Below are 21,139 nucleotides of genomic sequence, written 5' to 3' on the forward strand. Positions count from 1 at the left end.
AGTGTAGGTAGATTCTGCATTTAAGTGAGACAAGGATAAATGAGGGAGATTTAGAATTGCTTCCATGGCGTTAAGGCAACTTATTTAACTTGGCATATTGCTGTATTTTAACCTTTAATAGCTTACATTTCGAATTTTGCTCTCACAAACAAACCATCATTTTATTCTTCCATTTGATGAGAGTTTTAAATTGTGAATCATTACTGTAGATTAGCATATACCAAACTGATGTCTTTCCTATTTTGTTTTTCTTTTTTGCCTCTAACTGTAGTTTGTTTTTACTAGCCCTCCATTAGGACCAGAGATAATGGAACCCATTTCACACTGGGCTTGGCTGAGCTTATAGGAAGGAAATATGCACAGATGAGGACTGGCCTCTTTTTTCTTTTAATTTAAACTCTCCTTAGCTGACAGGAAGGAATTGGGAGGGACAGAATTTCATTTTTGGTATTCAGGCAAACATGCTGTTACTTAGTGGTCCTTTGTCTATATGTAGAAGAGAAAGTAAAATTTTTCCTTGCAGAGATAGTTTGGGAATAATGTGGCATGATTAACAAATATGAAATATTATTGACTAACTGCTTTATATTTTATTTCTTAAACATTATTGTTATTCTAGACTAGAGTGTTCTTTCAGTTATCAGCAATAGAAGACAAATAGCAAAGACTAAAATATAGTATAACTCAAAGTAAATATAAAATGTTAGAATATTGGTTTGTGTGATAATAACATTTCCAGTATTCTAAAGGTAGTTTAATAACTCGTTATTAATCTGAATTTTCACCGTAACTTTTAACTGTGTATCTGAGGTTACCTTTTATTATGATTTTAAGGTTTTACAAATGAGACCATTATTATTAGTTTTTTTTTAATTAAGGTTTTTTTTAATTTTAGAGAGCACAAGCAGGGGCGGGGAGTGAGAGAGAGAGGGACGGGGGGAGTCAGTCTCAAGCAGGCTCCACACTCTGTGCAGAGCCCATTACAGGGCTTGATCCCATGTGCAGAGCCCCATGTGGGGCTGGAACTCATGAACCATGAGATCATGACTTGAGCAGAAATCAAGATCAGACACTCAACTGACTGAGCCACCCAGGCACCCTTATTAGTTTTTAGTATTCGTTTTTTAAGTGGAAGACAAAATCAGAAGACTTTCCTTGACTAGCTGAAGACACCAGAGTTAGAATCAGGAATACTTCTGATTTTGTAAAATATTGGACACTTACTTAAAGCATGTAGATCAGAAGTATTGGGGAAAATTAAGGTAACTTCTATCAAGAAAGTATGCCTCATAGTGATGAAGACACAGAAAGGACTAGGGCTACACCTAGATAGACTTTTTTGTTCCTTTTTAAAGGATACTGGTATCCTGGGACTAGAGCAGATGTGTAAACAAAAGATTGCGAAAAACCTTAATATCATAGAGCAAAGAAGAAAAATATCCCACTTTTAGATACTATTGCATATAAATTTATAAAGCCCAACTAGATAGGGGCACCTGGGTGGCTCAGTCTGTTGAGTGTCCGATTCTTGATTTCAGTTCAGATCATGATCTCCTGTTTCATGAGTTCCAGTCCTGCATGGGGCTCTGTGCTGGCAGTATGGAGCTTGCATAGGATTCTCTCTCTTCCTCTCTCTCTGCCCCTTCCCTGCTCATGCTCTCTCTCTCTCAATAAATAGACATTAAAAAAAAAAAACAAACAATTTTATATATGTATATAAAAAGCCTAACTAGATAGAATTTTTATTATTTGTTAACACTCCTGGGAAACCTTGTATACTATTTTCTGATATTATTAAGATAATTTTGGCAAGACTTTAAGTTCTAGGATATCTCTGTTAACTTTATTACTATATTACATTTATTGCTGCCTATATTGCAGGGTACTTGAAAGCATTTGTTTTATATTAATGATTTTTAGTTCTCCTTTATAATGATGTATATCCACCTTTTGTATCAGATTGCCTTCTCTTTGTATTTCTAACCCCCTTTTTGGTAACTTAAATGTCCCATGTAGTTAATGGTTTTGTTTGACAATGATTATGCTGGTGGAGACTTTGTTTGAAAGTTAAGAAAGAAAAGGAGAAAACAAAGGAAAGCGTGAATTCATGAATATATTTTCAACTACTGAAAATACATGCTTTAAAGCTTCTTCCAAAATAAGGCTGAATAATAAGGTAACATTTGTGGCCATGATGATATACTTGTTTTACAGGTTCTGTTTTAGTTCAGAGGGGAAAGAGTTTTGGAAGGAGAGAAGCCTCAGAAAGGCTTTCTATTCCCTGGGTGTGGGCCAAGTCACATGGATTGGGTGTGGGGAGTTTCAGTGTTGCAGAACAGACCAGGAAGCTCACTGAAATTATCCTGAGCTGTGTTAACAGACTGACAAAAGAGAACACGGGTTTTTATTCAAAATGGATTGGTTAAACGTCTTTAAAGATTTTTTCAGTAAGTTCATCTGTTTATTAAATCCATACTTTTCTTGTAGTTTTTGAGTTAGATATTTCACTTTAGTGAATTTAAAGAAAAACTGTATGGAGAGAACCAAGTGCATTTATATAATAGGCTGGTGCTTTGTATTGTCTATGATACGTAAGCTAAATGGTGATACTTCATAAAATATTAGTTTTGACTTGATAAGTAAAATAGTTTTAAAATGCTTTAGTTCCAATGTTTAAATAATAAGTAGGAAAAGGATATAAATGAGTTTGCAGTTTTAATTTGGTAACTTTGAACTTAGCATAGACATTTGAAGTGTTAAATTGTAAACATATTAAAAATGTGAAGAAAAGAACAGATTAGGTGAGCAAGTTCCTTCAGCCTCAATATTTGAATTAACATGATATTGTTTTAGTACCTTTTACCTAGATTTTAGAGAAACAGTGTAGAAAATAATATTGAATAAAGCAGCAGTAAAAGGAATGTTTTGATTTAATCAATGTAAGATTGCTAGAAGCTGCTATTTTGGTAAATGTGAGATTTTATATTTTGAAATGAGTTGGAGAGCAGCTGCATCCAAAGAAAATGAAAATACTGAAAAGCATGGTGAATTATTGGGATTGTTTTTGAGTTCATTTTATAAAGTAATACTAATACTAACTTATAAGAGCCTAATGTGTATATTTGCTGATGGCCTTTTTATGATCTTACGATAGTGAACTTGATTTGATCTCTTTGAACATTTGCTTGGTGTTTCTAGAAAAATGAACAGAGGAGTTGTTGTAGAAGTTTCTTATGCATAAGGAATCTAGGGAAACAAAGAGTAACCTGTTGAGAGATTTCAGGGAAAGGGCAAAATGGAAAAGGAGCAAGTACTTTGTTGAAAAGAATACTGTAATTGTACTATTAAGACTCATTTGTTTCTTCAGTTAATTTTGGTGGCCAAGTGAATCCTTCTGGAATAGATCTCCTTTGTTTACTTTTTGGGAAGTTAATACATTTTTAGATCCACTTTTTGGATTAGTTTTCCTTTTAGAAAGCTTATTAATTTATTCATTCATTTATCAACATATTTTTCTTGAGAGCCAACTGCAAGCCAGATAAAAATTATAGAATGAAAAACTAATACTAACTCTCATGGAACTTAACATGGTGAGGAGGTAGATGGTAGTGGTTATTTAATATTGATAATACAGTGGATTTCATGTCTCAGTTTGGTCGTAAATGATGTTGACCATAAATCAACTATAGAAATGGTATAAAAAGAATATATTGTATCATTAAGATGGTGATTCATTATATACCATCAATTCAATAATAACATCATCATTTACTCTTTTGTCTTAGAAAGTTGATAATCTTAAAAACGTTTGTAGACTGAGGGTCAGGGTTTATAACCAAGGTATTCCTTTTCTCATTACCTGCAGCAAGCCAAAGCTTGAATTTATTTTGCTTTGCAGTAGAAGATACAGTGTATCTTTGTGTGGTGGCTAGAATAAAAAAAGAGGGCTCAGGATTTTAGGTAAAACAGAATAATCAAAAACAATAATTTATTTTATTTCATATAGATGAAATGAACAGATAAAAATACAAAAATTTAAGTAAAATTTGTAATGGGAAAGGTGCTTAGGCAGCTCAGTTGGTTAAGCATCGGACTCTTGATTTAAGCTCAGGTCATGATCTCACAGTTCATGGGATTGAGCCCCAAGTTGGGTTTTGTACTGATAGTGTGGAGCCTGCTTGGGATTCTTTCTCTCTCCCTGTCTCTCTGTCTCTCTCTTTCTCTCTCTCTCTCTCTCTCTCAGTCTCTCTCTCTCTCAATCTCTCTCTTTCTCTCTCTCCTTCTCTCTCTGTCCCTTCCCTGCTCATGGGCACATGCACTTTTTTCTCTCTCTCTGTCAGATAAACTTGTAATGAAAAGAACACCATTTATATGTATTTAGAATTCCCTAGTTGTGCTCCCAAATGTACCCCTTACTTAGCCATGTGGTTGAAGGTATATAACTAAACTTCCCTGATTTCTTATTCCTTATTTGTGAAGGAGAGACTTAGGCAAGACTAGATGATCCTGGGAAGTCCCTTCTAATTCTGAAAGTCTTATAATCCTGGTAAACCACTGATGAGTTTTACGTGTGATAGAAATCAGGGGGAAATCCATGAGGGAAAGAGAACTAGTTTTGAAGAAGTAGGAACATAAGAAGAGAACTATATAGTTCCTTAAAGAATTAGAAGGATCAGTAGTACTTTCTTCAGCTTCCTTTTATTGAACATTTATTTAGTCAGTGATTTAGATGGAGGAAAAGTGACATGCTTAAAATAAAGAAGAGCTAATGCTGGAAAAATAATACATTGGGTTCAGATATATGTTTGAAAGGTAAAAACTGAGAAATAAACAAGGTGAATCGGGACAGACATTAATGTAAAATTCTAATTAATTTGAACTAATTTAAAATTTTTAGTTACTTAAAATTGTTTTTAATGTTTATTTTTGAGAGAGAGAGACAGTGCATGAACGGGGCAGGGGCAGAGAGAGACGGAGACCCAGAATTCGAAGCAAGCTCTAGGCTCTAAGCTGTCAACACAGAGCCTGACACGGGGCTCGAACCCATAAGCTCGTGAGATCATGATCCGAAGTTGGATGCCCAACTTGACTGAGCCACCCAGGCTCCCCAAAGTAAAAATTTTAAAAGGAATTAAAAAGATTGCTGAGAACCTGGCTTGGCAGGATTTTATATCAGTAAAAGACTTATCAAGAGCTGCTGTGATAATGTGGGTGCTAAAGAATTTCAATGCAGTTCATAACATTAATTCAGATCTTTGCAGTTCAAGTGAAAGGATGCAAATAGCTACTTCATGTGTGTGTGTGCTGGCCAAATAAAACATGTGACATAGTTGTCCACTTTGGATACATACTTGAACTGTGGTATTGAGAAAACTTAGATGCTTCCAAATACTGGCATCCAGTATTGCAGTATCAAGGATCTGCAAACCAGGTTACATAAATGTAGTTATGGGTACAAAGATTTGCCTTAGGAAGAGGACAGTTGTCATGTGACTGGAATATTCACAATGCTCAACTAGATTCTTAAAAATTAGATTCTTAAAAACTTTGTTAATAATACATTGTTTTGGCCAAGAAACAGTACTATAGGAGGAAAGAAGTAAGACCAGTGGGTAAGAGTGAGGGGAAGATTGGAAGCTATACTAATACTTTTGGTTCTATTTTTAAAAAAGCTAATGATAAAAATTGATAAAGTTTTGGAGTGGTGGCAGGGTTTGGAGCTGATGGCCAAGAAAGTACTCTTGAAGATGTCTTTAGTGCAAAAAGGTGGTCTTATTAAAGCACGGGGACTGGACCTGTGGGCAGAAAGAGCTGCCCTGGGACCGTGACTGGTTATATACTTGGGAGTTGGGGGAGGTAAAGTCAAAAGGGCGTTTCCAAAGAGATTTTCTTCTGCTAAAGAAGACTCAAAGGATACTGGAGGCCTAGGGTTTTTTGTTTGTTTGTTTTTTGTCAAGCTAGCATTGTTCTTCTCTTTAGCAAAGCATTAACGTTAAGATAGTAAGGAGTTCCTGGAGAAATGTTTTTTTACTCTGCCAGCCTCAAGTATTTGTCAGTAGGCTGCAGGTTATAAGGAAATTTAATTTTATCTGCCATTTCCTTCTGCCTTTGTTTCCCACATCAAAAATGACTGCCTCAGAATTGTGCACATCCTTAGTGCTGAGACCTGAGCATTCCCTTCCAACTCTGGCCAGGTCTAGTTATAAAATGCAATAATAAATATATAAGTGTTTTTGAAAAATTAAGTGCCAGAAGCACTAGGAGTAATAACTACTATTGATTAATGGAGTGCCTGCTATGTGCTATGCACTGTGCTGAGTGCTTTACATATAAACTTAAAAAAAAAAATTTTTTTTTTTAATTCATGCAGTAGGTACTTACCACACACCACCATTTCACAAACCAGGAAACTGGAGTTTAAAGAAAATTAAATAACTTGACCAAGATCAAATTGACCAGTAAATAGGACTAAAATTTAAATTTAGGGTTTCATTAGACTTTTCCTAGTTGTACCCATTATGACTAAAGAGTAGAGGAAGAATTAGAGTCAGATAAGCAATGGATTAGTAGGATTTGACACAAAAGAGACTAAGATTAGGAGGATTGTGTAGGACTAACTATGAAGTTGAGAAGAATTTAGAAAAGGTAATACCTTGATCTGAGGGAGCTTGCTTATTGTGGAATGATCTCATTATTGCTGATTATAACATAGTTGAGAAATTAAGAGAAACTGATATTTACATTTGTATAATTTTGTAAAGTACTTTTCCATGCATTTTCTCATTGTTAACAAGAAATCGGAAGGACCATTTTTTAGCAAATAGAGAGAGAGGGCAATAATAAACAGGTTCTTCCCAAAGAGTTGGAAGCAGAGGGGGGAAAAGGCAAGCTTTCGATTATACATACATTTGTCAGTCATTCCCATGATGAACATTAATAGAACACTTAATATGGGCCAGACAGTGGAAGTAGGTGATTAAAAACATGGTGTTTGATCTCAAAGAAGTAAATATGGGTATACAGAGGGTTGAACATTGTGGTAAAAATATTTACAAAGAGCAGTAATGCCACAAAGGAGAAATATATCTGTTCTGTTTTGGGGAGAGAGGGAAAATTTCCAGTGAGAAGAAGATACCTTGTTTGAGTCTTGAGGAATGAGGGTGGCAAGTGTTTGAAATAAAATACATTGTGGGCAAAGGCTCAGAGTCTTTCAAGAGCATGAGTTTTTTTGGGTACTGAAGAGCTTATATGCCTGTAGCATTAGTGTGAGGTTGAAGAAATGCTCACAAGAGAGACAGAGGGTTTTGTGTTGCATAGAAAAACAAATATTCTAAGCTTATGTTTTTTTCCCTGAAATATTTCTGGCCTCTGAGATTAAAATAGGTTGTTTTCAGTGTTTTCCATGAGTCCAAAAATTCTTCATTCTTTTTTTGACAGTGTATAATTAGTCTTAGACATCTTTTTCAGAATTAAAAAAAATCATTTTGAAACTAGCCTTTAGCTTCAAGTTTAAAATTTGGATATATATCACTCTTCAATTTTAATCAATGTAGCAAACGTTTATTGAGTATCTGGTATGCACACAGTTCTAAATAGCATAGGAAATGCAGAAGATTATTGAGACATGGAATGCTCCTTTCCGGAAGCTGATGACTCTAGTAGATGAGCTTAAAAGACTTGTATGCTGTCATACAAGTACCTCAGAAGTACAGGGTGCTGGGTGCTTTAAAAAGGAGAGCTTACATCATTGGCGGATGATGGTGGGAAATGAAGTATGTTGGAAAACATAACATGGGAAATGAATAAAATAATTTGAAATGGCACTTCTTGAATGGGTAAGTTTTTGATAGGGAGAAGTTTTAATAAGGTTTTGGGAAGAAACTAGCAAATAAGGCAAAGGAAGATTGAAATGTTATTTATTCAGGGGACTTAAGTGACCCATTTTTATTAAGATTTAGGATAGTTTATCAAAGCTAGAACAAACATTCCTAAAATTCATATGGAACCACAAAAGACCCTGAATAGCCAAAGTAATACTGAAAAAGAAAACCAAAGCAGCAGCATCACAATCCCAGACTTTAGCCTTTACTACACAAAGCTGTAATCATCAAGACAGTATGGTATTGGCACAAAAACAGACACATAGACCAGTGGAACAGAATAGAGAACCCAGAATTGGACCTACAAATGAATGGCCAACTGATCTTTGACAAAGCAGGAAAGAGTATTCAGTGAAAAAAAGACCATCTCTTTAGCAAATGGTACTGGGAGAACTGGGCAGCAACATGCAGAAGAAAGATACAGGATAATTGCAGGGCATTATGGGAAGAATCTTTTATTTAACATTTATATCTGTACTGTGCTCTTACTTTACCTTATTTTATTCACTTCTTACAACACTATCATGGTAAGTGGTGTTTTCTCCATTTCTAAACTCAGAAAAATGAAATCATTTGCTCAAGTTTCCACAGTAAGTGGTATAGCTGGGATTTGAACCCAAAGGCTCATATAAAGTCGATGCTGTTTTCATTACTCTGTACCATAAGCCTAGAAAGGAAGGGTGAGGACATTCTGGAGAGGGCTATAGATTCTAGGAAGAGTACTTCTCTTAATTTGATAGGTATGAAGAGCCACTGTTGGCTTTTGAGCAATAATATCATCTGATTGCAACTATATTTACAGTTATATGGATGATGGGTAGAAGTGGGACAGATTGGATTAGTAAGGAAACTAATTTAGAGGGTATTGAAGACTCAAGCACAACAAAATGGGCCTGAAATAGTGTGCAAATAGTGGGAATAGAAAGTGTTGGCAGAAAGGGAATAAGGATTTGATGCAGGAATCTTTTTAAGAAAGAAAATTTGTATGAGGTATAAATCATGTAACAAAATGAATCTTTTTAAAGTGTGTTGTGCAACCATCATATCTAGTTCCAAACCATTTTTATGACTCCCCACCCCCCCCCCCAAAAAAAAAACCATTCCCATTAAGCGGTCACTACCCATTACCCTATCTCTTTATCCCATGGTAATTGATAATCTGCTTGCTGTCTATCTGGATTTACATTCTGGCTATTTCATGTAAATGGAATCATAAAATATGTTATCTTGTGTCTAGTTTCTTTCACTTGGCCTTCTGTTTTTGAGGTTTATCTGTTATAGCATATATCAGTGCTTCATTCCTTTTATGGCTGAATAATATTCCATTAAATGGGTATGTACTGTGTTTTGTTTATCCATTAATCTGTTGATGGACACTTGGGTTGTTTCTACCTTTTGGTTATTGTGTATAGGGAAGCTATGAACATTTGGGTACAAGTATTGGAATATCTGTTTTCACTTCTTTTGAGTATATACCTAGGAGTGGAATTACTGGATCATATGGTAATTATGTTTTTAACATTGTGAAGAACCATTACCTTGTTTTCCACAGCAGTTGTAACATTTTATACTTTGATCAACAGTGTAAGAAGGGTTCCAGTTTTCCCATATCCTCACCAACACTTGTTATTTTCCTTTTTTGTTGGTTTGGTTTGGTTATAGCTATCCTAATAGGTGTGAAGTGGTATTTCATTTTGGTTTTGATTTGTATTTCCCTAATGACTAATGATGTTGAACATCTTTTCATGTGCTTTTTGGGCATTTGTATATCTTTGTTGGGGAAATGTTTGTTCAAGTGTTTTGTCCATTGTCGAAATAGGTTCTTTTTGTTGCTAGGTTCTAAGTTCTTTAGATGTTCTGGATATAGACTGTAATATTTATTTATTTATTTGTTTATTTAAGAAAGAGAGCACAAGTGAGCAAGGGGCAGAGAGAGAGAGAAATGGGGCACACCTGGGGCTCATGCTTTACCCAAAGCGGGGCTCATGCTCACCCAATGTGAAACTCGAACTCATGAACTGTGAGATCATGACCTGAGCCGAAGTAGGATGCTTAACAACTGGGCCACCCAGGTGCCCTATTTATTTATTATTGCTTATGCTTTTGGGGTCATATCTAAGAATTCATTGCTAATACACAGGTCTTGAAGATTTTCCTCTGTGTTTTCTTTGGAGGATTTTAAAGTTTTAACTCTTATATTTGAGTATTTTATCCATTTTGAGTTAATTTTTGTTTGTGAAATAGGAGTCTAACTTCATTCTTTAGCATGTAGATATCCGTTTCTCCTTGCACCATTTGTTAAAGAGACTATTCTTTCCCCCATAAATGGTCTTGGCACCCTTGTTGAAAATCAGTTGACCACAGATGTAGGAATTTATCTCAGGGCTCTCACCTCTATTCTGTTGGTATATATGTCCTTTTGTGCCAGTACCATACTGTTTTGAATACTTTGGCTGAGTAGTAAGTTTTGAAATTGGGAAGTGTGAATCCTTCTGTTTTATTTTCATTTTTAAAGATTGTTTTGGTTATTTGGTGTCCCTTGCAATTCCATATGAATTTTAGAATCAGCATTTTCATTTCTGTAAAAAGTATTGGAACTTTGGTAAGGATTACATGGAAGCTGTGGATCACTTTGGTTAGTTATTGCCATGTAAAACTATTAAGCCTTCAAGTCCATAATACAGAATGTCTTACCATTTATTTAGTCTACTTTAATTTCTTTCAGCAGTACTTTGTAGTGTTCAGTATACTGGTCTTGTATCTCCTTGATTAATAAATTTAACCTATGTATTTTATTCTTAATGCTATTATAAATGGAATTGTTTCCTCAATTTCCTCTTCAGATTGTTCACTGCTGCTGTGCAGAAATACAACTGGTTTTTGTGTGTTGATTTTGTATCTTGCAACTCTGCTAAATTTGTTTAATGTAACATTTTTTGTGTGTGGATTTTTTTAGGATATTCTCTGTATATGGTTATGTCATCTGCAAATAAAGATGATTTTATTTCTTCCTTTCTGGTTTGGATGTCTTTTATTTCATTCTCTTGCCTAATTGCCCTGGCTAGCACTTCTAGTACAGTGTTGAATAGAGGTGGGTGAAAGGGCATCCATGTCTTGTTCTTGATCTTAGCTTTCAGTCTTTTACCATTGAGTGTGTTGTTAACTGTAGGTTTTTTTAAATAGATGCCCTTTATGATATTGAGGAAATTGCCTTATATTCCTAGTTTGCTGATACTCTTTATCGTGAAAGGATGTTAGATTTTATCCATTGCTTTTTCTGTATCAGTTGAGACGATCATGTGGGTTTTTTCCCTCTGTTGTATTAATGTAGTATATAATGTTGATTTTCATGTGTTGAACTACTCTTACATTCCTGGGACAAATCACCCTTTATCATGATGTACCCTTCTGTTAATATGCTGCTATATTGTTTGCTAGTATAGATTAACCCTGTTTTTGCAGATTCCATATTTGTGAATTGGGCTCCTTGTTAAAACTTATTTATAAGCCCTCAAATCGATAGTTGTGATGCCTTTGTGGACTTGTGTAGAGTGGCAGAAATTTTGAGTTGCCTGATGCACATGTTGTCAGCTGAGGTTGAACAAGGTGATGCTCTGCCTTTTTTGTTTCAGCTCTCATATTGTAAATAAGTGTCCTTTATGCAGTCTGTTTAGTGCCATGATTTTTGCATTCTTGTGCTTTAAAAAAAGTCTCTATATTGTAGAACTGTCAGTTTCTTTCTTTAATTCTGTCAGTTTTTGCTTTGTATGTCTTGGGGTTCTCTTGTTAGGCATGTATAATATTTGTAATTACTATGTTTTCTTGATGGATTGACCCTTTTATCAATATATAATATCTGTCTTCATCTTCTGTAACAACTTTTGTCTTGAAGTCTGTGTTGTCTGATACTAACAGACAGCTGTGCCACCCCAGCTCTCTTTTGGTTACCATTGTCATGGACCATCTTTTTTTTCCAACCTGTCTGTATCTCTGGATCTAAAGTGAGTGCTTATAGATAGCATAGAGTTGGATCTTATTTTTAAATCCATTCTGCCAGTGTCTGTCCCTTTAATCCAGTATTTTAATTCATTTATGTTTAAAGTAATTACCCATAAGGAAGGCCTTCTGCTGTTTTGCTCTTTATTTTCTACAGGTCTTAAGCCTTTTCTCTCCTCATTTCCTGTATTACTGTCTTGTTTTGTAATTGATTTTTTTTCCTGATGTACCATTTTCCCTTCTCATTTCTTTTCTTATATATGTTTTAGTATTTCCTTAGTGATTACCGTGAGGATTACCATTAACATCTTAACTTTTTAGCAGTCAAGTTTGAATTAATGGAAATTTAGCTGGTATGCAAAACTATTCCTTTGTAGTTCCATTTTTATACATTGTGTGCCCATTTACCTAGATTTGAAATTACTATTTTCTACATTTGTATCTTAAATCATATAGGAAAAAAGGATGTACAAGTCAAAAGTCTCATACTACCGGCTTTTATATTTATGAATGGAGCTACCTTTACTGTTGTTCTTTATTTCCTCATATGGCTTCAGGTTACTTTTCAGTGTCTTTTCATTTTAGCCTGGAGGACTTTATTTAGCATTTCTTGTAGCACAAGTCTAGTGTGACAAACTCCTTCAATTTTTGTTTATGTAGGAGTGTCTTAATTTCTCCTTCATTTCTAAACAGCAGTTTTGCTAATTATAGAATTCTTGGTTGACAGTTTTCTAGTATCAGATTCTATCCCCTTCCTAGGGTTTGATGTTGCTTCTAATTGTGCGTTGTTGTTTGCTTGTTTAGTGACTTACCTAAACTGTTTTTGTAAAGTCTGTATTCTTTGTCGTGTGTGGCCTCTGAAGGTGCTGTTCTGTCTTTTCCTTCCTTCAGTCTGTCTGTTCCTTATCCTGGTCGTTGTCCCTTACCCCAACGTGCTGCATCAATTAAATGATTTCAGTAAAAGAATGGGAATGTTCCAGGTCCAGTGAAACCAAGGCAAGCCATTGTGCCAGTCCTTCACGTGGCTGCCAGACAGGTTGAAACTCACAATCACAATTCTTTGAGAATAAGCTCCCTCTGGCATTAGAAGTGCCAGTTGCTGTCCTCAAAGCCATTGTGGGCAGGCAATTTGAAATGCCACAGCATTCTCTTACTTCAGAGCAGCAGCTTTTTTCACTAAGCCTTGCCCTAGTTTTTGTAAGGTTTTTCTAAGTTCTTTTTTTTACTAGATTCCAGAGTGCTGCAGAAGTTTATTCTGACAGTATCTGCCAGCTCATTAATTAGTTTTTTGGATGGATGGAGCCCTAGAATTAATTCCCTATTCTGTCAGAAATCTCTGATGTGAGGATTTTTCAGGATGATAATCATGAATACCACAAGTAAGGAAGTTGGGAGGGAGGGAGTTGATTTATGGGTATGGGAGAGGCTAGTTTCATTTGGAAAAGAGTGTTGTACTTGAGGTGCTAAGAGTACAATCTGGTAGATGTATAGCAATGTCTGAATTGTGGTGCATGAATTCCAGAAAGAGCTTAAAACTGCAAAGAGACCTTGGAGCTTTCTATATAGAAGTTGTGGAAGATGAAAGTATAAGATTTCTTTGAAGTAGAGTGGAAGTCCAGGCACTGGATCTTGGGAAACACTTTTCAACTATAAGGAATCATTCACTTTTTCATTCAGCAAACATTCACTTTGTTCCTATTACTAGTGTGGGCACTGGAGATACAAAGGTACCAAGATCTAGTTTTCTAGTTTTCTGTCTTCAAGAAACAAGTATGATGCAATTTTATAACAAGGTTTAGAGGAGCCCAGACAGATGCACACAAGAATATTTAGTCACTAGGGAATGCAGGAGGCTTTTAGGGAAGTTAAAAGAGACAACAGTAGAGAGAGTAATCTGTGATCTTAGTTGCCACATAAAAAGTTTGAAAAGAATGACGACTCTAAAAAGGTACTGATTTGGCAGTAAAGAAATGACACAGTTTTTATAAGAATGGTTTAATGAGTGGTTTTTGTAGAATGGTAAAGATTAAAGGACCAGATCATAAGGAGTTAGGGAATGAGTGCTTGAGTGGTAAAGAAGTTGAAGGAGGGGCACCTGGGTGGCTCAGTCAGTTAAGCATCCGACTTCAGCTCAGGTCATGATCTCATGGTTCCTGGGATCGAGCCCCGTGTCAGTCCTGTGCTGACAGCTCAAAGTCTGGAGCCTGCTTTGGATTCTGTGTCTCCCTGCCTCTCTCTGCCCTTCCCCTGCTTGTGTTCTGTCTCTGTCTCAAAAATAAACATTAAAAAAATTTTTTTTAAGTTGAAGGAAAAAACACCTTTTTAACAATTTTTTTTAAATGTTTCTTTCTTTTTTGAGAGAGAGACAGAGTGCGAGCAGGGGCAGGGGCAGAGAGAGAGGGAGACACAGAATCTGAAGCAGGTTCTAGGCTCTGAGCTGTCAGCACAGAGCCCCCGACATGGGGCTCGAATCCACGAATGGCGAAATCATGACCTGAACCGAAGTCGTGGCACTTATCTAACTGTGCCACCCAGGCACCCCAGGGAGACACCTCTTTAAAGAATGGTGTAGTTCAAGAGGAGTAGCAGAGTTGAAGTAACTTTATTTTGGAATAGAAGTGGTCTGAGTTTGATTTTAGACAGTAGAAGGGAATAAGAAGAAGGAAAGCAAGGATGGTCAAGAGTCCCAAAAGCAGCAGGAACAATGGTATTTAAGAACCCAGAAGGATCGGAGGTTGAAAACTTGCATGAAGAAAAAGAGGGTAATAAAGAGTTTTAAGATAGAAGGTTTGAGAAACTTTTTAAATGCCTCAGTTCTGTCAGTAAAAACACAACACAAAATTATGTGTAAGAAATGATCAGCAGTGAAAATGCATGACCAAAGTTGATGTAGCATATATTTAGGGTGATAATATTCTTTGGTGCTTTTCCCACTTCTTTCAACAAATATATATTAGGCATCTACCATGTACTAAGCATTGTCTAAGATTCTTGGTGTGGTATTTGTGAACAAAGTAAAAAAAAAAATCCTGTCCTTTAGGAGCATACTTGTGAATAGTGTGAGGGAAACAAACAAGTAAATAATATATTATTTTAAAATAAACATAATGAGGTAAATAGGGAAACATGGATCTGGGAACTAAGAAAGCAAATGGAAGGAGTGCCCAGACATAACTACAATTTTATATTGCATATCAAGTTGTAATTTGTTGTTCTATTTCAGTACAGCTAATTGTAGAATCAAGGTTAATAAAATAAAACAATAATATGGGTTTGGTGGAGCCTTCATTACTTATGTTGTAGATGTGAGAGAAATAATCTGTATGTACATTTGGAAGAATTCTTGTTAATTTAGGAAAACTCTCATTATGTTACACAATTATTTCAGCACCTTTGGTGAGAGAAAAGATGAGAAGGTAAACTGTCATACAATAACTTCATTTACATGTTTGGTTATGAAAAGAGAATTTATGAAGGAAGTCAAAAGGTACAAACCTCCAGTTATAAACAAGTCATGGAGATGTAAAAAGAAAGGGGAAAAAAAGAAGAAAGAAATTTGTTATCTAACTTTAAAGGCTTAAAAGAACTACAGAGTTGAGGATATTTTTTAATAATGAATGAATTGGGTTTTTCGGTTATCATTGTCTTATAATCTCTTATTACTCTTTTTTATATCAACAGGCATTGGAAAAGTGAAAAGAAAACCTAGTGTGCCAGATTCTGCATCTCCTGCTGATGAAAGCTTTGTTGACCCAGGGGAACGCCTCTATGACCTCAATATGCCTGCTTATGTGAAATTTAACTACATGGCAGAGAGAGAAGATGAATTATCATTGATAAAAGGGACAAAGGTTATTGTCATGGAGAAATGCAGTGATGGGTGGTGGCGGGGTAGCTACAATGGACAAGTTGGATGGTTCCCTTCAAACTATGTAACTGAGGAAGGCGACAGTCCTTTGGGTGACCATGTGGGTTCCCTGTCAGAGAAATTAGCAGCAGTTGTCAATAACCTAAATACTGGGCAAGTGTTGCATGTGGTACAGGCTCTTTACCCATTCAGTTCGTCCAATGATGAAGAACTTAATTTTGAGAAAGGAGATGTAATGGATGTTATTGAAAAACCTGAAAATGACCCTGAATGGTGGAAATGCAGGAAGATCAATGGAATGGTTGGTCTGGTGCCAAAAAACTATGTTACCATTATGCAGAATAATCCATTAACCTCAGGTTTGGAACCATCACCTCCGCAATGTGATTACATTAGGCCTTCACTCACTGGAAAATTTGCTGGCAATCCATGGTATTATGGGAAGGTCACCAGGCATCAAGCAGAAATGGCATTAAATGAAAGAGGGCATGAAGGTGATTTCCTCATTCGTGATAGTGAATCTTCGGTAAGTTGGTTTTCAAAGGTAAATGGAAATAGAGCCCTGAGTAGTAAAAAATAAATAAATAGAAAATTGGAGAGGTTCAGTTGCTTCCCTAAAATTAGCCAGGCAGTAAGTTGGGACATAAACTTAACATGTTCCAAAGCTAAAGTCAGTATTGTTTCCAACCTTATTTTGAATAAAATATAGCCCAGCAGTGATACCTCACTGGATTATTCGGCCTTGTTTAAGTCTGTTGGTCTTGCATTTCTGAAATACCTTCTGTCGCATTAAACTGAAAAATGGAGAAAGTTGAACCCTGGATTCTTCATTCAGAGTAAAGCAATGCAGTAGACTAAACTAGGAAAACATGTCTTAAATTGCATATTGGATGCACTGTCATCCTTCTAGTAAAGAAAATCCATAAATTAAAACAATTGAGATTTAAGTTTCTTCATAAACTGGTTGTTTGGAAGTTGGAATTCACTTATTATTTACCTGAAAAACCTATTTTAATACTCAATGTATTTGAAATGCATTTGCAATAAAAGATATTTTTATTCTAGCACTAGTAAAACAGTAAAACTATAAAACCACAAAAATTGAAAGAAAATAGCTATATGGGCTCTTGGTTAGGGTATTAGAAATTTGATGATACTTATTTCCGTTTAAAATGGTCTTTATTTTCCCTTTTAAAAGGATACCACTACTTTTCCACTTTCAGATCATTAGTATTGGCTTTGTTTCTGTGTGTCTGGTTGTACAGAGGTGAAGGTGTGATTGTGCAAAAGACTGAAAGTCAGAAGAAAACCTGCCTGGTGTGAGTGTGTGCACACTCATATGATGTGTCTATATTTAAGAGGGAGGGAGGAAAGAAGAGGGAGAAATCAAGGCTAATTGAACTGCTTGATACAAAGTTCAGGAAATGTAACCCCTCAGGAAGAGCAGGATTGATGATAGGGAAGAGTGGTGGGATTTGTTTTCTGTTAGATGCCTGACCTGGTCCTGCTTTCTAGGACAAGCAGTGGGTAATAGGTGTTAGGAAGGGAGTGACCCTAGAGCAGGTAGTAAGAGTAACCATACGAATAGGGTATTTCCAGGAAGCCCACTGTTCGAAACTTTGGCAGTAACTATATAAATGGAGGCTTTTAGACTGTTCAGGAAAGTGTTAGGTTAAAAAAACCAAACAAACAAAAAAACTCAGAAAGTAGCTTGATTGCAGAATACTATGTATTTTCTTGTGGTGGGTAATTGAGCACGGATATTAGCCAAAATACACCATTTTACCAGTAGAATTTTTAAAGTAAAGGTCTCAAACAGGCATATTTTCTTTGACCTGAGCAATACTTTTAAACATTTGAATTTGTATTTAAATATTGAGATTTATTACAAAAATTCAGATGACAGACTTCCTTTTGAAATTGGAGGGCCTGCCAAAATTGCCTATATTCCTATTAAGCAGCAATCACAGCTAAGTGGATTGGCCTTTGGATTGGCCATGGACTGTTGTTCCTCCTTGTCTGTCCACTCTGACTTGTTTACATGTCTTTTTCCCCTTGTAGGCATTTGAGTTTATGATTTCTCATTAGTGTCTTACTGTCTGAGAATTCAGAGCATTATCTCAGTCTGTAGGATAGCTACTATTAGCCCACATTTTCTCATGTGTTGCTCCAATAGTCTGATAGGAGAAAAGCTAGCTCTTGTGTCCCAGATGTTAAACTAAAGGATTTGCTGGTGGGTGTTAGAGCATATTATTTAAGAGACTTTGGAGTCTGCTTGAGTTTGAATCCTGCTCTCTTATTAACTAGATGGGTGATTTTTAGTTTCTCTTGGCCTCAGTTTTGTCATCTCTAAAATAGGTTTGTTAGAAGTTGTAAAGGAGATAATCTATGTAAATAATTTAATTAGAGCCTTAGTAAGTGCTCAGATTTTAGCTATTATTAGTTTAATATAAAAATGGTAATAGATGTCTTTCATAATGTTTACCCTACCTGTTTTTTTCTTTTAGCCAAATGATTTCTCTGTATCACTAAAAGCACAAGGGAAAAACAAGCATTTTAAAGTTCAACTAAAAGAGACTGTCTACTGTATTGGGCAGCGTAAATTCAGCACCATGGAAGAACTTGTAGAACATTACAAAAAGGCACCAATTTTTACAAGTGAACAAGGAGAAAAACTGTATCTTATCAAGCATTTGTCATGATAATACTGACCAGAAGTGACTGCTACACAGCTATAATTCGTCACATAATTGAAGACTGAGAAAATGTCAGTCCAGTCATGCTTGATTGGAAATTGCTTTCTAACTCTACATGAGAATGACTATAATACATAAGTATTTTTATTATAACTCAGCCCATACATATATACTACATATGCAAAGCATCTGCACAAAGCAATTCCTTATCCTTGGTCTTCTTTTTTATTGTTTTCTTTGCTGTTTTTCTTTTTGCTTCTAATATTAAGGTTTTATATTTTGAGAAAATGATGCAGATCAGAAGTCTTTATATGGAAGAATTTATTGGTTTTTTTTTTTTTTTTCCTTTATTTCCCTGTAAGGGACCATGTTAGTCATTTCCGCAGTGGTTTCTCTTCATATAAAATTATTATATCATTATATGGCATATGCTAAAATAAATTTCATGGAGAATGTTGATCTTTTCTGTGACTAAATAGCAATAATAAATGGAAAATTAGAAATTATTTTCAGGTATTTGTCGTAAGCCATTGTAAATATCAAGTATGTTGTGTCTTCCATTTAAAAAAAAATTATTGTCTTCATTGTAAAGCAAAACAAATGGGATATAGGTTAGAAAATATGTCTTGTATACTTTTAATTTACAGCTATTGGAAACAAAAATCTCTGAATTTCTAAGATTTTTTGAGAGGGTGCTTCTTTCTTAACTGGTTATTCAGGAGAATAAAACAGTGTCTGAGATACTTAGCTTTTCAAACTCTAAGTGGATGCTTTAGTGTTATATTATTCTTTCTCTGTTGTTATTTTACCAAGGCATCTTGTTTTGGGGTATGTTTATATCTATGTCAGTGTGAAAAAAGCTGTGGCCAAATGTTGGGAAAATAGGAGGCAGTGAGTTACTTGGTTTCTTCCCACCTCTGAACATCAGTAATTACCAGGCATGGTATTTCTACTATTTTCATTTCCTCCTTTTAGCTTTGAGTTTTGTCGACTGAGATACTAAAATTGATTATACCTGAGGAAAAAATGGAATGTGCCAAATGGTTAGAGAAAGTTATTTTTAAAATCTTACTTTTGCAGGGGTTTCTATTAGGTTTTTGTTTACTAACAAGCAGAAGTTTTGGGAGACTACTCTGGAGTATTGAATCTACTTCTGCAGGTCACAGAAGAAAGAAAACAGCTGTATTTTGTGGTCTTAGCTCCCCAACCCCACATTATTAATTCTGGAATTTAAATTTAAGCAAAATAACCTTCAATATTTTAATTAAAATGCTTACTAAAGCCATATAACTTAACTAGGAAATCATACGATATTTTCAAAAACTCCCCAGTGCTGCCTAAGCAAATAAATGTTTCTGTTCTTCAGTATGTTCTAGATAAGCATTTCATACAACAAAATTACTGATGTTAAAATTGAAGTTGTCCAATTCATGAGGTTTCTGGTTTTGTGTTTTTAAAATTATTTTAAATATTTTTTATTCTTTAAATCTTAAAATCATTGGGGCGCCTGGGTGGCGCAGTCGGTTGAGCGTCCGACTTCAGCCAGGTCACGATCTCGCAGTCCGTGAGTTCGAGCCCCGCGTCGGGCTCTGGGCTGATGGCTCGGAGCCTGGAGCCTGTTTCCGATTCTGTGTCTCCCTCTCTCTCTGTCCCTCCCCCGTTCATGCTCTGTCTCTCTCTGTCCCAAAAATAAATAAATAAACGTTGAAAAAAAAAAAAAAAAATTTAAAGACTTACATTGCCACTGGGTGGCAGCCCTGGCTTCTCCCACTAAGTAACAGGAGTCTGCAAATATAATTAAGACATCGATGTACAATATTTCATTTTCATCACATCTGCTTTTAAAAGCCTTTCAGTTCATATTTCTTTCTTTGTCAGTCTCCCTTTTTTATTAAGATTATTAGTGGACAAGTGTAATGGAAATAAAAGTCATGTATACGTACCTTTTTTGCTATAAAATCACTTGAAGTTGAGAATAGTTTTAAAGTGGTTATAAATATGACTAGGTAGTAAACAACTTTTTATTTAATTTTAAACATTTGACAGTGCTTTCTTTTTCTCCATTTTCCCCCAGTCTTTTTTTTTTTTTTAAATCAATAATTGTATCACAGTCACGAACTATTTATAGCAAACTCTGCTGAGCTTATGTTAAGATTTTGAGAAAGCAGCTAGGAATGGAGTAACACTGGAAGTAGATTGCACGTTTCTGTGCCACAGTTAGATTTATAATAACTAGAGAGTTCCCAGATAGCCCCTATGACCATGTTAACAAGCACTGCATTTACTCATCTTCAGCTCATCAGAGTTGGGCACCTGATTGTTCAACAAAACAGAGCTTGAACAGCATCCAGTAGGTGAGGCAGGCAGAGCAGGCTGTATAACTCTTCCCATTTGTCAAAGCAGACAAGAGAAAACCTATTCCACACAGATATAAAAGGTATCATCATTCATCTTTTTCTGTTGCCACATTTTTCTTCTTTCAAGTCCTATAGTTTCTCAAGACCAGGTGGATTTGCACCAGGTGGCCTGCAAATGCCAGGGAGATGATGAGCCAATAATATCTATTGTGTGCTCTTGTTATTATGGGATGAAAACCTCACTGGGAACTGTGGAATTTTGTACTTAAATGTTTTATCAGTTTTTTAAAAGTCTTAAACCAGTCTTTACATCAATGGCTGTTTTTATAAGCATGAATTTTA

At 35.5% G+C, this 21,139-nt stretch overlaps 1 protein-coding gene across 6 annotated transcripts in view; it reads left to right on the forward strand.

Moving 5' to 3' along the window:
* Positions 1–19,183, forward strand: part of NCK1 (NCK adaptor protein 1) — an 87,949-nt gene extending 68,766 nt beyond the window's left edge. For 5 of the 6 annotated variants that reach the window (XM_058729971.1, XM_058729972.1, XM_058729970.1 and 2 more), the window contains exons 3-4: positions 15,558–16,270; positions 18,252–19,183. In XM_058729971.1, coding sequence (XP_058585954.1) covers positions 15,558–16,270; positions 18,252–18,446 — 908 coding nt within the window. In that variant the 3' untranslated portion in view covers positions 18,447–19,183. Of the gene's footprint in view, positions 1–2,062; positions 2,448–15,557; positions 16,271–18,251 lie in introns of those variants that run through there. The other variant, XM_058729976.1, reaches the window with a different exon arrangement.
* Positions 19,184–21,139: the final 1,956 nt, after the last annotated feature.

Source organism: Neofelis nebulosa, chromosome 5 (genome assembly GCF_028018385.1).
Source record: "Neofelis nebulosa isolate mNeoNeb1 chromosome 5, mNeoNeb1.pri, whole genome shotgun sequence".
In the NCBI taxonomy this organism is placed as follows: Eukaryota; Metazoa; Chordata; class Mammalia; order Carnivora; family Felidae; genus Neofelis; species Neofelis nebulosa.